Source organism: Elaeis guineensis, chromosome 6 (assembly GCF_000442705.2).
Source record: "Elaeis guineensis isolate ETL-2024a chromosome 6, EG11, whole genome shotgun sequence".
NCBI lineage: Eukaryota > Viridiplantae > Streptophyta > Magnoliopsida > Arecales > Arecaceae > Elaeis > Elaeis guineensis.
This window is the reverse complement of record NC_025998.2, coordinates 12,716,082-12,735,338: the sequence shown is the minus strand read 5'-3', so window position 1 is coordinate 12,735,338 and position 19,257 is coordinate 12,716,082. Positions and strand designations below refer to the sequence as shown.

The window sequence follows — 19,257 nt, the reverse complement described above, 5'->3', positions numbered from 1 at the left end:
GATGGAACAGCTGACTACTTTCCAAAGCGAACACCGAATAAACAAACTTTATACGGCCACAGTTCCGCCTAATTTATTGCTGTTGGCACTCTTCCTCCATTCCTTGCTCCCCCTCGCCACTCCATCCTTTCTCGTATCCCAAGAAGCCCTTCCCACCAAATCCGGTACCTTCCAACCATGCCCAACGCCCCCTCGCCCCACTCTCGGGAGAGCACCATTGTTATTGCATCCCTGTAATGTTCATTGGCATCTGAATGAAGCTGCATTGATAAATGAATGGCTCTTATGTCACTGCTTTCAATTTTAACATTATTTGAGCTCAACTGAAACAATCTTTAAGACTGCTGAAATTGAGAACAGGCGTTGGAATAGTTGATTGCAACGAAACTGCAAGCACATATCACAATCAAAGAAGAGATAGCACCGCAATCACCAATAGTGAAGTAGCCAGCACCACCTCAGCTTCAGTACCATAATTCATAATTCAGTTCCACTCTCCTGAGTCCAAATTGCCCAAAAGTAGCACCTCCCAGAAGGACGCTACATGAAAATTATTTCTTCCAATCACAGATATCAAGCTTCCTCCCTCTCACTGCCATCAATCAGCTACAACAATGGCAGCCACAGCCAGTAGTCTGTGGACCAACAAATTGGGGCAATGTTGTTATTGATAAACCCTTCTAATTGTCAAATAGCACGCTATCAGACAGGATGTCTATCTTCTTTGTACCTGCTCCTTAACTAGCTGTTCCAACTTTGGTGTTTAACAAATAATCCCTAGAGAAATGCCAACTTCATGATCCAGGCTGGCTTGCTTTCTGCAACCTGTTGGGAAACTCCATGTTTGTTTGATCTTTCAGATAATGGCTGGCCTTTTAAGCTGTTCCATCTACCACCTGAAACCAAGCATCTCAGTCAAAACTGGCAGTGCTCTATATAGCATCAATGAAGGATAGGAGAACTCATATTTTCAATATACCCCAGCCATACTGGAATCACAACACCTGTTTCTTCATATAATCATAAGACAAATCCAACAAGCTTTATTCCAATTATACTGGCTCAGCTTCATGGATCTTTCTTCATCTTTTGTAATAATAACGTGCCCACTGCTAGATTCGCCATGTCTTTTCTCACTTCAGTAATGAGTAGGTCTCTTCCCTCTTCATTCATTCTTCAAAGATGTGGTATTTTCACAAAGTTAACAGAAGATACCATTTCAACAAAGACAAGATGTATCTCAATTCGGGTCTCTTATGAATCCAATTTTATTCTAAACTTTAACCAACCACAGGAAGGCACATGCTTATAACCAACTTCTGATCCAGAATAATATCATCTAAAGTTCTTCCTTTTGAAATTTGCATAGAATTGGGCAGCTTCTGCATGTAAAATGCATGTATGTCAATACTAATTTGAGTTTTCCAATTGCTATTGAATTATGGTCTTGCAGAACATTTCCGCCACTTTGACAATTCTAAAGTCAAATAAGTTTACTCTCAACAGTAATCCCCACATGAGCATGATCCACCACTAAAATGGTGAAAACGATTGTAATCTCGCAGAAGTACAACCTATTCTTAATAGCAGATATATACTTGAAAGCACTGTGACAGTCGTCACATACTCTAAGGTTCTTGATCACTCAAATGGGCCTACCAGGGGGGACATTTAAAATTCCAAACGCAACAGCAAGTTTCTCATTGTGACACTTAACCATGTGTTCTTTCTCTTCCTCTTCCACATCATGCAAAACCATCTCTGTAGCAGATACATAGCCTGCTTTCTTCATCTTCATATCCAATTCCTCCAGAAACCCATATATCTTCTCCTTCTCAGGGTGTATAGAATCCCCAACTGAAAATGTATGAACCTTGTTCTTCACCTCAATCCAACTGAAACCAGGAACTTTCCTCACACCTCTTTCCCACATAATTACCCTCATTGTATCTACACCAGTCCATTTACCAGATGATGCATAATTACTTTTATTCGATGCATCGAATAAAAGTAAGCCATGCCTTTATCAACCACCCTGAATGGCTACATGCTGAGAGGACTCCGACCTGAGAAAAGTGAAATGCAGAAATGAATACGACAGCATGAGTTAAGAAATACCAACACACATAGATTGCTGGCAATCCAAACTATACTCTAAGGTACTATATCAGAAAAATGATCTATAAGAAGTTAGATAATAATCAAAAGCAAGTGCATTCTCATGCTCTCATTTTGATTGTCATATTTGCTAAATGAGTATTGTCTTTGTTGTCACACCCCCTTGCCTAACATCCACAGGTTTTGGGTTCCAGTCTTGAGTGGTGTATCCCAATAATAGAGACCTGGATAATATATAGTATCGGGTTGATCTCCCTCCCTCACTCATAAAAATGCTATTGTCTTATTAAGAGCTTAATCTCTAGATGAGTTTGTGGTATTAATAATGGAACTACTTATCTAAGTGGAAAGAAAGAATAACAAACTTATCTATTAATAATGGAACTACGTGGATATGAACTGTAATAGATATGGTAAATAAAAAAGGCTGTCAGCATCTTTAGTGAAGCTCAAGGAACAGTTACCATGGTAATGTCATCTTCTCTTGTATCAGTTGTTCTCATCATATCAAATATCTCCAATGCATCTTTCCAAACCCATGTCTCACATAACCAGCAATCATGGTGTTTCATGAGACAACATCCCTCAGTCATCTCCTTAAATGCCTCGTATGCCTCATGTATGCTCCCACATTTACAATACATCGCCAGGAGTGCATTTCCGCCAAAGCAACCCATTCCATACCCTGCCTTCACAAGCCTACCATGCACCTGCATTCCACTCTCCAACATTGCAATGTCAGCACATGTGCCCAATGCACAAGTGAATGACAACCGATTCATCCTTTCCCCACTCCTACCCATCTCTATGAAGAGCTGCAATGCCTCCTCACCAAACCCACCCCGAAAGTACCCAGAAATCATGGCAGCCCAGGAGACGGAGTCCCTCTGGGGCATTGTATCAAAAATTTCACGAGCCCGTTCAGTCATCCCGACCTGTGCATAACCCGTGATCATTGTGTTCCAGGAGTTGACGTTCCTGCATGGCATTGAGTTGAAAAGCTCCTCTGCCTCTTCCGTCCTCTGACACTACACATATGCTGCAATCATCGCGTTCCATTGGACCAAGTTTCTCTCTGGCATCTTGTTGAACACCCACCTGGCCTCCTCCAGCATCCCATTCTGGGCGTACCCGGAAACCATTGCCGTCCAAGTGAACACGTCCTTGTAAGGGGATGCATCAAAGAATATCCTTGCCTCAGCCATATCCCCATTCTGAGCATACCCCAAGATCATGGTGTTCCAAGAAACCACATCCCTCTCCGGCATCCGGTCGAAAAGCTGCCTGGCTTCCGCCATCCTCTTTCTCTGGACGTAGCCAGCGATCATGGCGTTCCAGGAGACAGTCTCCCCCTGGGAATTCGAATCGAACAACTGCCGTTCTAGGAGACGGCATCCTTGTTCGGGGTGCGCTCGAACGTGTCCCGTGCCAGGTCGACGAGGCCGCTGCTGGCCTCAGCGGAGATCATGGTGTTCCAGGAGACTGTATCCTTCTCGGGCATTTCATCGAAGAGGCGACGTGCGGATGCGAGGTCGCGGTTGAGCTCGTGGCCACGAATCATGGTGTTCCAGGAGATGGCGTCGCGGCGGGCCATGGCGACGAAGAGGCGGAGGGCGAGGGGGAAGCGGCCATTGGCGAGGTAGCCGGAGAGCATGACGTTCCTGGAAACCGTCGAGCGGCTGGGTATCCGGTCAAAAAGCGCCGCAGCGGCGTCGCAGCGGCCGTGGCGCATGTGCTCGGTGATGGCTTTGTTCCATCGCACGATCTCGGCGGCAAAGGTGGCCGAATTCTTTTTCCTCTTGCCCGTTGTCTTCGTCTTATTTTTATCGAGATTATTAGTGATGGTGGAGCTAGAAGAGGAATGGGGAAGGTGGTGGGTTGAGCTTGTCTCGGCGACGACGATGCGAAAGAGTCGGCAAAAGCCTTTCAGCACGACCGCATCCTAAATTGGGGTTTTTAATGCCCGATCCACGGATCAGACTTTAATTTTTAGACCGTTGACCACAACTACCCATCTATTTTAAATAGAAATTTAAGTTTGTGTTCCGTAAGATAAAAATATTTTCTAAACCAAATATTGTGTATTATATTTGTTTAATTATATATAATAATTAGTTAATTATATATTAATTTAATTTAATTATATATTATATAATTATGTATAATATAAATTAATTATATATCATATTTAGTTAATTGCGTATCATATTAATTTAATTAGAAGTAGTGGTAATTTAATTGGGTATCATATTAATTTAACTGTGACCATGTATGTATAATTATGTATAATAGTAAATTAAGTGTATATCATATTTTGTTAATTATATATCATATTAATTTAACTATGTACAATATTCATTTAACTGTGTATAATAGCAATTTGACTGTGTACCATATTAATTTAATTATGTATCGTATATATGCAACTGTATATAATAGCAAATTAACTATGTACTATATTTTGTTAACTATGTATTATGTTAATTTAATTGTATGCATGGGCAAATTAACTGTATACATATTAATTTAACTATATACAATGCTCATTTAACTATGTATAATAGCAAATTAACTGTATATCATATTTTGTTAACTGTGTATCATGTTAATTTAATTATGTGTGGTGGTAGATTAATAATATACTATGTTAAATTAACTGTGTACAATGTTCATTTAACTATATATAATAGTAAATTAATTATATACTATATTTTATTAACTGTGTACCATGTTAATTTAACTGTATGTAGTTTATTTAGCTGTATGCAGTGGTTAGTTAACTATGCATCATGTTAATTTAACTATATATCATATATATATATATAATTATATACAATAGCAAATTAATTATGTACCATGTTAATTTAATTATATATAGTGACAATTTAATAGTATACCATATATATATAACTATGTATAATAGCAAATTAAATATATAAAATATTTTGTTAACTATATACCATATTAATTTAACTATATATAATTTTATTTAACTGTGTATAATATCAATTTAACTATGTACTATGTTAATTTAATTATATATTATATATATATATAACTGTGTACAATAACAAATTAACTATGTATCATATTTTGTTAACTATGTATCATGTTAATTTAATTATGTGCAGTGGCAAATTAATTATGTACCATGTTAATTTAACTATATATAATATTTATTTAACTATGACAATAGCAAATTAATTATATACCATATTTTGTTAACTGTATACCATATTAATTTAATTGTATGCAGTGATAAATTAACTATGTATCATATTAACTTAATTGGATATAGTGTTCATTTAACTATGTACAGTAACAAATTAACTATATATCATGCTTTGTTAACTATGTACCATATTAATTTACTTGTGTACAGTGTTCATTTAACTGTGTATAATAGCAAATTAACTATATTTTATATTTAGTTAACTGTATACCATATTAATTTAACTGTATGCAGTATTCATTTAATTGTATGCAATGATAAATTTACTATATACCATATTAATTTAAATGTATACCATGTGTATATAACCATGCACAATAATAAATTAATTATATATCATGTTTATTTAACTGTGTACGATGATAAATTAACTGTATGTTATATTTAGTTAACTGTGTATCATATTAATTTTACTATATGTAGTGACAATTAACTATGTACTATATATATATAATCATATACAATTACAAATTAACTATGTACCATACTTATTCAGCTTCATATAGTGGTAAATTATCTATGTGCTATATTAATTTAATTGTATGCAATGATAAATTAACTATGTGCCATCATACGTCAACTGATCGCAATACCATCGTAACCATTCATGAGATATTGATCTCAAACTATAGAGCTTCTTGATAGCAATCTCTTTTCCATACTAACTTTGATGATATAGCAATTCCATATCAAATTTACGACGAATATCTTTTATAATATTACTTGACCTATACGAAAGGTATATCTTGAGTTTTCTCCTTCACAACATTTGAAATCCAATTTTTCAAAGCCTTGGGGTGAGATCGAACTTGCAATCCTACTTTGCATGTATGTTCAGTATCACAGTTATCTTAAACAGGAAAATTTTGACAAAATTTTAATAACGTTCGGAAACTGTATTTTACACTTTGCATATCCAAATCACAGAGCTGGAAATGCAATTATACAAAGATGGGTGCAATGGGCTTGGTCCACTATCCTCGTCCATGTTGTGGTGGGAAGCAACTATCTTGGTCCCATGAGAACAGAGTGATACTGTTTGAATCCTATACTAGCGAAGGCCGTAACTGGAAACCTCAAGAGGCTTATCCTGAGCCTCTACTTAATTTAGCTTATTACATAATATAAGACCAAACCAGTACATATTCATCAGTTCAGATAAACGAGACGTATAGCTAAGACGAGGCTAAATTACTCGTCCAAGTCCATTTCATATGAGTTCTATCTACTTTTAGTTTTAAAAAATTCTGTTAGAAGCCATATACTTTTTTTTTTGAGACGAAACAATCTACTCTATACTTTATTCGGAATGGACAGCAACACGGTCAGTGCTAAGCTGCCTATGGACATTTCATTGATCATTTCCTTAGCAGATAAATAAAGTAATCGATTTTCTGATCACCGCTAATATTGTGGGCCCGTTTTGGTTTGCAGTTATTAGTGATTGATAGAAAGACGTTCGGGAGCTGGCTTGGGCTTAATTGCCGTTGGTTAGAGAGTGGCCCTTCTCAGTCCAAGGGTACGTTGGGTATTTTCTTAAAATAAAACGATGTCAAAAGAATATTTTACCAAGAAAAGTCTAAAAGGAGGGATCGGAAATTTAAACTTTAGCCAACGGGGAGCTTTTATTAGAATGGTATCAAAAAGGGGGTTCTTGCGAGTGTGATGTGCTCCTCCATCAAAGGAACGTTTTTTTTTTTTTCTTCCTTTGGCAGGGCATCAAAGGAACGTTTTCAAAATGAAATCAATATATGCATAGCTGTTACAAATTCAGTGTAGGATTGAGTCAAAAGTTGGACTCTCTATTGCTTCATTATCTTTTTAATTAATTATTAGACAAAAAGGGAATCAATTTTAAAATGAAGCTGAACAGTAACTAGTCTAACAAATAATAAATGGAGCGTCACCAATTTTCGTTGCAATAGATAAGTGGTAGGAAGTAACAACAAACCGATTTTGAGAATTCACGATAATAGTTTGCCGCGAACTTGGAAGTTAACATAAGTAGATAGGGCACAACTATGTGAAGTCTAAGTAAACTAAGAGGTTTCGAAGCCTGTGAACATCTGCTTGAACCTGTGTTTCATGTGCACATACATATGTATGCATATATAAAAGTTTAATCATGATCTAATTTTATAAAATTCTAATCCACCATCTGCAAGCCAAGTAGAAGTTGATAATCCTGCTTGTAAACGAGGTTGGCTTCCTGGTAGCAAAATTTGAATAGGACGGACTGGCGGTGGTGATGCCAGAGGAGAGAAGATGAAACGATCTAGGTGAGAAAGGAAACTATAACTCTTGATTGGTTTGAGATGACCCGATTTGAATGCAATGCTGGAGGAAGAGAGGAGCAATCGGAGGACCATGGATCTTTAGAGACGAGGAAGGAGGCCGGGCTTCTCGATGGAGAAGTCACTCTTCACCTGTGGACTGTCGGGGTTTCTCTTCGTTATCTTATCCCTCCTCCACAGTAAAGAAACGGAGAGAGCAACTGGTGATCCAATGAACGTATTTAATGTTTTGCGGAGATAAAAAAATTAGTTAGATGGGTTTGAATGAGTTCAGATATTCTCTCATATGACGTTAAACTGGAGAGGTTCGACTCCACGATCCCATATGTCACAGATGATCAGAATTGCATGACCTAAGGTGATATCTGGAGGCCGTGTTGCTTGATAGACAAACAGGTCCACTTATTGCCATGTGGGGCTCGCCCAATCCATGCACGGGGCTGGTTGGCGAGAAAAAAGTGCCAAGCTTTATGTAAGGCGGCTTTATTTCATCTTGTTTTCCTAGTGAGAATACTGCAAGGCATTTTATTACGTGTCCAAAAATCAGTATCGGTCAGCTGCAGTGCTTTATTAGATAGTATTAGAAGACAGAAGGTTCCATAAAAACCTTCAAAAGAATTGTATATAAGGTATTAAAAAATAAATGTTCGGGAAAATCTTCAGAGGATGGCTTCATGGCCACAATCGCAAAAAATAGTTTTTTTTCTTTAACCATGAAGACATTTTCAATCATGGTGGATCACCTTTGATGAATTTTATAAGAGGCCCTTTATTAGGAACTTGTCAGCAACAGAGGTAATTTCATGAGTTTTCGCCTCACCTGTTTACGGGCCCGGACTTACCATCAAACTACACCCATCTAAATCCATGACGTACACAAACACAATCAGATTACTCAGATGGCCATCTACCTTATATGATTAGCATGAACTACAATTACCTGTGCATCTAGACATTTAAAAGTACAGCAGAGTCAGGACGCCATAGGCGAACTTGTTGATTATGATGACATTTAAGCTTCCAAGCTACAAATATCTTTAAAGATGCCAGCCGTTTCTTCCAGTAAAGTCTCCTGGGAACTGTACCAGAAACCTATCTTTTAGCTCCAGGACTGGAGGTATTGAGGTTTTTGGAGAGGACAGGCCCTCCTTACACTTCTCTACCGACCAACCCCTCTTCAATATTGGAATGGAATTGTTTGAACCATCCATCTTATGGTCATCAAAGGAAATCTAGAATTGTAACAGCAGTCGACCTTTTTCTCTGGAGAAACACACCACCAGTCAACTTATATATAACTCTTGGCCGTAAAATGCACAAAATTAAGTTCATTACTGTGGACTGATACAATCACGTCACGATTTATTAATAGATGAATATTAAATACAGACATTTATCAGCAAACCGAGCACACAATAATTCAATGACACTATTCTCATACACACCCCTATATGACAAAAACAAGATCAAAGGAATATAGGACTCTAGGCAGTTAACTTGGGCATCATTCATATATACAACCATCAGCAACCATCTGCAAGTTGCAAGAGCTATATCCATAAATAAATGGGAACAAAGATGAGAGAAATAATGTGTTGATTCTGAGCGAAGCTACCTGAAGGACGAGATTCTTTGGAAAGTGAAAGGAGGCAACAAACTAATGGTTGTCTGAACAAACACCTTTTCTTTTTATTGCTGAGTATCTTCGCAATAATGGGAAAAAAAATCACCTGCATGGCCATCGTTGAAATCAGTGCATGGTCCAAGGATCACCAAACCAACTCTTAATAGGTAATCCATTATTCAGTTGTAACTGGAAAACTCAGATCAGAAAACAAGAATAATTCACCAAGCGTTAATGGTTCCCACTCTGTTAGAATACTTTAAATGCCATAATAAATTTAAGAATTTTATTTTAAATGAAAATGAAGATGACATAAGATAGCATGACATGAGAGAGAGAAGAAAGAGATTTGGTTTCATGCAGGGAGACCCATTTGCACCATAATTATCCAAGTTCCAATGCTCAGGAATGCATCACTCAAGGATGAAGTCATCTGAATAACATTTTGACTACTAAATTTCAGTCTATTACATTTAACCAAGAAACTAGAGATCTACCAAGAGCCCACTTGGTAGCGCAGTTGCACTTAGCTTTCCTGTATTCCGTTTCTAGAAGTAGAGAAAACTATGACAGTCTAAAAATATGTTCAATAACAACGCTTCTATTTTTCCCTTTTCTTTGTTTATGCAAACAGTTTCTACTAGTTAAAGAATTTCAAATAATTTAATTATCATAAAAACAAATCACACAAGGAGGCAAGTGGGGATTAACCATAGCCACCATGCGACTGTGGTTACAAATTAAGCCACAGGAATATGATTTTTAAAATCCAAATAAACTGTTTAATGAAAGCAATATATAAGATCCCTTGTAAAAAAGAGCAATCATGATAATCAGTGCTTTTGGGGCATTCATCAATGTTTTCTTGTTTGGAATGTGCAAAAGTAAATGCCATTAAAGTTCCCAAACATTAAGTGAGTTCCTACATAAATAAACTTAAAAACCCATGTTTAGCCATCCACTGGATCACACAGTAAAAATTTCTCATAGTATCCAACAGTATCTAAAACCCAGCAAGTGCCTGAGATTTAAATTAGAAGATAAATGATGGTCCAACCCAGCATGGAAACTGGTTTGTGGTATCTAGACCTTCCTATTCTAGATACCAATCACCACCAGCTCATGGATCACACCAAACCCCTTTCTTTTGCGAGTAGAAAAAAATTTAAGGATTTGAGAGTCATCTATTCTCTGGAAATAATCAACTCGTATCTCAGTGAAATAATATCAACATAACTGACACGGTACTTCTCATTGCTCATTGTCTGAAGGTCTGAGGAGCAACAGGAAAGCGCCAATAGTTTTTTCGTTTTTCCTCTTTTAAGATTTCTGAGGCATGCCAGCATAGCATTGCTCATAACTCTCTTTATTTTCTCGTCAAAATGTGACACATTGTTTGATACAATACAAGCACCTCTAATTCAATAAATGCCTCATTTATTTATAGCCCTATGACTTGATGCCCCTGGGGTATTCACTAGTCTATATTGCCCTAACGCTCTTTATCATGTGGCAGCTTTGGGTCGACCCACTTAAGTAATAATTGTCGCTCAGGTCCAAAAATGTCAAATCTTATGCAACCTCCAATTTCTTCTGTCCTGTGATCTTCTTCTCTCTCAAACCCCATGTGTATGCTACACATCTCTTGCAATCTTAGATCTCAACTTCTTCTTTTCTACAGAAATGCTAAACAGTTTATTGCTTTATTAGATCTCAATCTCCCCTCAAATTGTTTTGTTTCATCAGTGCAATACTTGGACAATGGTGACTGAGAAGAAACCAGTTCGACTCATTATATCCATTTCTCTTCTTGCTGTCACAACTAGATACTGTTATCTCCATTCCAATGTTGCCAATGAAGAATAAGAAGAAAAGAAGAGCTTTACTTACAATAATAACTGCCATAATGTTTAAAACATTTATTTTTTTCAAGTGAAACAATAGTATACTATAAATTATAATAACCAATAACAGGTTGTGCACATTGATGTTATATAAATATGATTTTTCAAAAAATATAGATCCAATAATAAATAATTTGGTCAGTGACATTTATATACCAATTTCATCATGCATTTTTCATCATTCAGAAACCATTGTTTATTCCATCTCAACCTTATGACTAGATGGTTTCCATAATTTCTTCCAAAAATAATGAAATATTTCTACCATTAGTTACATATAGGCATTTTCAGGAAGAAACAAGTATAAATAAACTTAATGAAAAGGGACTCACGATCACCTACAAAATCCTTCATAAAGAGACTAAAAGAGAATTTAAGTATTGGAATTCACCTGGCAGTAACAGAATGACGCATAATAATATGCACTAAAAACATCTTTTCAAGGTATAAATATAATATCTCAGCTAGATTCTGCCTTGTCACTCCCTATTTTAGAGCATTTCTAGCTCATAATTCCCAAATAATTCTTAAACCCATATCAAACAACTTCAAACTAGTCAGTTGATCCCTCTTTACATTATGCCCCTAGTACAAAATTCAATTCAGTTACACTAACCAGACACCAAAAGCATTTATTGAACATCTCAAGCTGAGAAATTAGTCAGAACATTTAGGTTCTCTAATCTTTACACATTCTTAACCCTTAATACATCGTCGATGTGTCTAAAACTCTGCCACTGTTGGTAACTGATCATAGGAAATCGTAAGATTATACCACTAAAACTTATACTACCGGTCAACTTTAATTTCAAGTACATATCTTAAGAGCAAATTCTTATCAATAGTCTCCTTTGCTTTTTCTATTGGGTTATTAAATTCACTTAAAGGTAAATAATGAATAAATGGGGCAGCATGAAGCACTTGTTTGTCACAAAGTCACACTGAAAGTGTGAAGCATGTGAAAAGACATGGATAAAGAGATTAGATGAAACTAAAAACGACAAGAAAATTCTTGTGCAGACATCCTGTGTCTACTCTAGGACAGCATTGATGTTTCTTGGTGTCATACCGTATAATCTAGACCTTCTGCAGCATAAGATGCTTTAACATCGTATGATAATGAAGTACTGAACATCGAACCTAGGAAAGGCCAAATATTAAGTCCAATATGCAGCAGCGACAACCAAATCATGATTGTCAGAAAAAAATTATTGCACACATACAAACAGCAGTAATCGCCATTTTCCAATAGTGCAATTCCATGCACAAGCCCACATAACAAGAACAGGTGGGAAACTACCAACTCTAGCCAGTTAGCTTTAGCATCATTTACAGATACAACCATCAGTAACCTTCGAAGGTCATAATAGTTCACATGCCAATACATAACAGGATGAAGATAAAATGCTTATTATATAAATAATGTAATTGTTCTTCAAAAGGATGAGATACTATAGAAAGTCATAGTAGTAAATAAACCAAACTTACAACTTCCCCAATAAACAACATTATTCCTTATTTCCAAATTTCTTTGCAATAATAGGACGGACATCATCTGCATCTGCCAGGCTCTCCAGGAAAGGAAGTAATTGAAGCAATGCATGGTCCGCTGGATCATCAAACCAACTCTTAATAGGTATCCCATTATTTACTTGCAACTGGAAAACCTGAAATCAAAGGTGAAAGAGACAGAAATAAATAACTAATCATCTCATAGTTTCTATTACTTACAGGATTTTTATATTAAAAATATTAGATGACAGAAGACAATATATCTGTGCACATGAAAGCAAGATAAATTTGGCTTATGCTCTTCAAACAATAATCTTCTGAACAAATTTTTAACTACAAAATCTCAATACCAAAGTAAAGAAATGGAGAACTTTCCAACTCTGAACCTGTCTTCCAAGTAATTTGAAATGTCATAGTGACAGACTCACTTGATGGCTCATCTGTTTCTTGTTTTCTATTGTTTAAGAACAGAAAAACAGTATCATGATCTAATATATGCTCAGTTTTCATTTCTTTGCATTTAAAAACAGTTTCTTAAATTTTAAAAAATTCAGACAGTCAAAAATTTTTACCCCATTGGAAACTAAAGACAAAATCTGAATATGACTATGATTTTGATGACCAAAATGTTACCTGTTTCTAGAAAACCTGAAACAAAACAAAAACAGAAAATTGGCAATGCAACCAAAAAGTATCTTCATGTGAAACATTCAGGCAACTTATGCAGGAAAGTGTAACAATAGTTCATTGATTAGCAGCAAAGTAAATAAACTTTTCATGATAAATTTTATTGAGTAGTAAAGAAGTACTATGGTTGAACCCTCAGAAACTTGCAGATGCAATGGGGGAATACTACCTGTGGAGAATTATCAACTATGGCAACTTTTGCCAAATTGATTCCTAAAATGGTCAGGTCCTTTGTATAGCTGCCATCAGAAAATATGCATGATTCACGATAAATACGCTGTGAAATCAACTTTTTTTCTGGATCCAGTATGTCCAGTAGCTGTTCGGCATAAATACTTTGACCGGCTGTGAAAATGACAATCTCAAACATCTGAGCTACCCTCTCCAGAAACAGCTGCAGGTGAGGCCTACGTCTTACATATACAGTATGTTGTTTCATGTTAAAGAAGACCGGAAAGGTAAAGTCAGCATCATCACAATGCTCCAAGGTAGAATGGACAAGAGTTTCTGCATCGGAGACAGCAAAATGCTTTCTTAATTACTGCCTGTTAAAAAAAGGTGGCATACATGGACCACATGAACACAACTTGATGCACTTTAAAATAGTCTCCAATTAAAATTAACAACAATCAAAGAAGCAGTATCTTTAAAATACTACAAATTAGGAAATTTTCTATGACAATGAATACAAATTTTCAACTCAGCTTACCATCCAAATCAAGTACAAGGGTAATAGGCTTCCTTTGCTGCATTTCCTTTGGAAGCAAGATAGGACAAATGGATGAAAGTGCTTCAGGTAAATCAGGTAAACTTCTAAATAGCAATTGTGGATCGAAGCACTCAATTTCATCCAAATCACCAGCATGACAGGTTATCTCAGTTTCCTGATCAGATGATTTCATTTGGTGAATTGCTAGATACAAGAATGCATCATCAGAATTCATCATTGTTTCTTCATAGGACTCCTCAACTTGAATGTGGTTGGTTTCTGCTGTTTTCTCTAGGAAAGGCAAAATCATGTATCTCTCCGCCATATCAATCATTATGTCAGAATTTGTAAGCTCATGACTAGAACAAGCAGCACTCATGACATCTGCAAATCCCATATCAGTATCATAGGGTAAAGTAGAAAAACTTTCAGAGCCATGGAAATTCAATACACTGCAAGTTTGAGAACCACTTGAACTACAACTTCCATCATCGCTGTCATCAGCAACAAGATGAGGCAATTCAGGGTTTTCATCTTTAACTGCAAAAAGAGTAAATTTGGTCATGAAATAACCCACAAAATAATGAGACATAGTGCTTTATATGTTCAAATTTACCAAGCTGCCATTGCATGTACAACAACAAAAGGATCCTCAAATCCAAGTATGTCAAGGATAAGCTAAGAAAAAACAGCAACTACAATCTATATACAAGCACCAAGCTACTAGGAGCTTTAAACAGTTATATTGGACAACCATATATATAGCCATCTTTAAATTATATAGAGGACAGGCCTTGGTGCAATGGAAAGAGTGTCACATTGTGACCTGGGTGTCACAAGTTCGAAACACAAAAACATCTTGTCCACAAATAAGGGTAAGGCTGCGTATATCTGACCCTCTTTGGACCCCACAATGGCAAGAGCCTAGTGGACTAGGATGCCCTTTTTTATCGTCCAAACATCACTCTCTCAAGCTCTCCACTCTATGCTTCTCAATCATTTTGCATTATCTTCTTATTTATTTAGCAGTTCATATTTTTATTGCATAGGTTTTGCTCAAGCTCTTTTCTTATTTATTTAGTCATGTATATTGTCAATGCATAGGATTTCACCAAAGTGAAAGCAATCTTTTCTGTTGTATATAATCTTGCACAGTTGGTGATTTTCCACAAAGAAGTCGCGTATAGTTTGGGCTGGTATCCTTCAATATTGTACACAAACACAGTACTTGGTGCCCTTAGGAAGCACCAGAGAAATCAATGGTGACCTGTGAAACTTTTAGACGACAACTCCCTCATTGGATGATCAAGAAGCAATCCCTCTGCACTTGAATACAGAGAAGAATGAAGCTTCTGTATAAATTTTGAAGCTAGATACCGACATCAACATCAACAGAACTATAATCTGTGACTGTGCTGCAGACTATAGCTTGGCAGGATGACAGCTACCTATATTCATTGGTTCAGATGTAAATGATACTTGGTCCTATTGATCTAAAGACAAATCTTGATGTTGAAACTAGTGCTGATGTACTGTAGCTAATCTTAGTGTTGGACTAAGGACGCAATCTTGTTATGACCTTGGTTGTGCATTCCAATTAGAAAAAAACATTTATATTACAAATACAGATGGTATCTCATGCCATGGTGCTAGCATTGACTTTATGATGTTAATTTGTGTTCAGTTAACTTAAGTGAATGGCTATGTTGCCTGAATTTGAGTCAACTGCTGTCAGGTCATGTTTCAAAGTGTTTTCAGACCCATGGCTGATGTTTCTACCAAAACAACAGCTGGTGACATTAGAAAACATGTTGGTCTTTTACCAATCATTGAGTCTTATAATTGAAGGAATATGGTGTCCAACCAGCAAGATAGACTGAACAACGCCTTTCTCCACTTCTTTTGTACCCTTGGTCATCTCCTCGCCCTTTTCTCTGGCCTTAAGATTTTCTCATATGGAGGATGAAGATCAAGATTGATAAGGTTTTATCTATATCATACACAGACAGTGGTAATAACATCATTATTATTACATCGTGTCCTTAAATAGGACTTCCATCATTATAGACACCAGATTTGTAACATAAATTCCAGTACTGAAATGGATAATACAGCATATGACATATTAGAAATATTATAAAGTCCAATGCATATAATGATACTAAACCAGATATAACATTATGCAAATATAAGTGCTAGTATAAATAAATAATTCTCAGCAAAAAAAGAATAATGCTAAATATTATTGCTAGTTTTACACTAATAGAGTACCCACGTACAAATGAATAGACAGCACAAGGTTAGCATACTGGCGCACACCACTCCGTATCAGGCATAACGCACCATAACAGTGCCAAATGGGACTTGATATGGCTACACCAAACCAAACCATGTATTGAGCGTACCGACATCTATCAGCACTGTACCAGTACCGGGTCCAATACCAAGATAGTGAACCTTGCAGCACAATGTATAAATAATTTATGGTACTTAGATTATCTCTTCAATTGATGAGGTTCAATTGAAATTTTGGAGGACTTTCACATTAAAAATACAAGCCTAGAAGACCTCACATATCCATAAAGGCCCAAGCTTTAGGATGCCGTGAACAACTAAATGCCCAAGTGCTGAGAGCTACTGCATGTTCTTGGCACTCACCTAAGGACTTGTCTTAGAACACTTGATCCTCCTCTAGCAAATCTTGAGGAAGCACTCGTGCAGCCACTATTGCAAAATACCTTTTGTGCTTCTTTTCTTTAGAGATTCTTATAGGTTTTTCTTTTTTTCAATGTTATGTTTTTAAAATTCTGTTGAACACTAACAATATTTTATGCTTTGCAGCACATATTCAACCCATCTATCAGCCTAATGCAGAAAAGATTGGGGTAATTGAATATGTGATTGCATTCAGATCTATGATCTTTTTCTTTTAAATATGATGCATTTTCCATATTTCATGCAGAAAATGCATGAGGATAAATCACATTCCAAGTCACAAAAAGAAAAAAAAAATGTTGCTTTGGATGCTCGAAATCCTCAAGCCTCAGAGCAAGGAAAGAGAACAAAAGAATTAGAAAGTGATGAGACAAAAAGAACCAGAATATTTTTTAATTTCATCCAAAACTTTCAATCTGCTGAATGGCCTTACGAACCTTACATATAGATTGAATTAACTTAAACCGTAAGAAAGCAATATTTAATCCAAACCATCAATTTTAATTAAGTATACCTATCCCTTAAACTAAATTATGACTGACAGAAGAAGGCATCTTCACCCGTTACCCCACCATCACACCTTCAGGCCAACATACCTTTGGTCAAAATGAGTCTATTTAATGATGCACAACATATATTCAGAAGTTGCATCCCATCACCACAATGTTAAATCATTTTTAACTAAAAAGGACTCCTAAATCTCAAGATTGGGCCTAAAATGTTAGGTCACAATTATGTCCAAAGAAAGAAAAAAAAATCAACAATAAAAATCAAACTAAAATTCATTTGATCCCACAATAGCAACTAGCCTACACATCATTATAACTTCCTTGAGATACAAAAGGAAGGTTTGTTGTATTTTTAGAAACTTTCCCCTAATAATATAAGAGCAATTAAAACAAGTATATTATCCAGGCATTCCAGGTTACTTCCTCTTAACTTTTTGCAGCTGCCTGTTGCTTCCAAATTTTTAAGGGTTGAATTTTTCTGTCCAATAAATAGTTGCAAACTTTGGCTAGTTTCCCTATAGACACACTATACATTTCCATATTTCTTGTCTCTCTGACCCTCCACAATTTTAAGGGTTGAATTTTTCTGTCCAACAAATAGTTGCAAACCTTGGCTAGTTTCCCTATAGACACACTATACATTTCCATACTTCTTGTCTTTCTGATCCTCATGGCTTTAAAATATTAAGCATGGAATGTCTTCTTTAACCATTATCATGATTAAGGAAGAAGGAGAATAATACAATTCTGAAACAGAACCAACTTGCAAATCTTATGCAGAATAAATCAAATGAAAGCACATTAAGGTTCTATACTGTGAGAAAAGCAAATTGCTTGACTTGCATACTATCCCATCAAAAATTTTGAGATGCCTGGGGTACCTGCATCACCATGATTCATCAGTTTAAACTGAGCATCATTGTCCTCAAGATTACATGAGACAATCGGTTCCATGTTATATGGACATGTGGCTGATAGTGAACCCTGCAAATTGTAACAACATATTTAATACAAAAACCACAGAAGTATAATGTGCCAAGTCCAAGGAACATTGGAAACAAATACTCAATGCATATGCAACAATAACAACTCTGTTAAACCAAAACATAGTAATTATGAATCCAAGCTGAAAATACAAATTACCAAATGCCGAAGCAATTATGCTCACTATAATGACCAATGTCCCTATCGATTTTCTAATGATCTGTGGCAAATCCTCATTCTACAGTTATTGCTTTGAAGAGCAACAGTGAAAGTCATTGAAATTAACTGGATGTTGCAAGGTATACTAAATGAGATGAAATACCTTAATAAAGCAGAATTCTCATAAATCTTGTAAGTATGAACTCAAGGAATTTAAAGACAGATAAAGGTCATGGTCTTCAGTTAGATATGAAGCCTTTCTTTTACACTCAGAAGTTTGAATGATCAGTTTAATGTAACAAATCCATAATGATACCTAAATAAATGTTGTTATATGGTTTTTCCCATGATTTAGTGTTAAGATGATCTAGGTATTGTTTGACAGAGATGTACATGGACCAAACAACAAATAAACATAGAAATATTCAAAATAACATGGGACTGTTAGTTGGATACCAAGAAGCCAGTGTAAGACCTCAATTTCTATAAGTGGTTTACTGCTGAAGCTCAGAATTGACTAAGATATCTTTGGTTAACTACGATAGACACCTTCCAGAGCACCACCAGTTTCTTTAGGAATGGCCAACTAAATAAGTGATAAGAAGTGCTTTTATATCTAAACAAGACATGAAAGAAGAAAAGCAAATTGATGGGCACAATATATCCCAACATAAGATGGCTTGTCAAACCACAGCTCCCATCCTAGAATTCACACTAAGCAAACCTTCTAACTCAAATTAAGAATCCTTTCCTTGACACAGACATGACTTGCTAGATGATTTTCCAAAGATAACTAGAATTCACATGAGT

The 19,257-nt window shown here is 36.1% G+C and overlaps 1 protein-coding gene and 1 pseudogene across 1 annotated transcript in view; both read right to left on the bottom strand.

The window, feature by feature from the left end:
* Window positions 1-1,281: 1,281 nt before the first annotated feature.
* On the bottom strand, window positions 1,282-12,517 carry LOC105047226 (uncharacterized; annotated as a pseudogene).
* LOC105047205 (uncharacterized) overlaps window positions 8,958-19,257 on the bottom strand; it is a 32,392-nt gene continuing 22,092 nt past the window's right edge. Inside the window, exons 4-9 of the mRNA XM_073259200.1 lie at window positions 18,186-18,288; window positions 14,081-14,620; window positions 13,541-13,878; window positions 12,661-12,839; window positions 9,260-9,374; window positions 8,958-9,178 (exon numbers count right to left, since the gene is read on the bottom strand). Coding sequence (XP_073115301.1) covers window positions 12,681-12,839; window positions 13,541-13,878; window positions 14,081-14,620; window positions 18,186-18,288 — 1,140 coding nt within the window. The 3' untranslated portion in view covers window positions 8,958-9,178; window positions 9,260-9,374; window positions 12,661-12,680. The remainder of the gene's footprint in view (window positions 9,179-9,259; window positions 9,375-12,660; window positions 12,840-13,540; window positions 13,879-14,080; window positions 14,621-18,185; window positions 18,289-19,257) is intronic.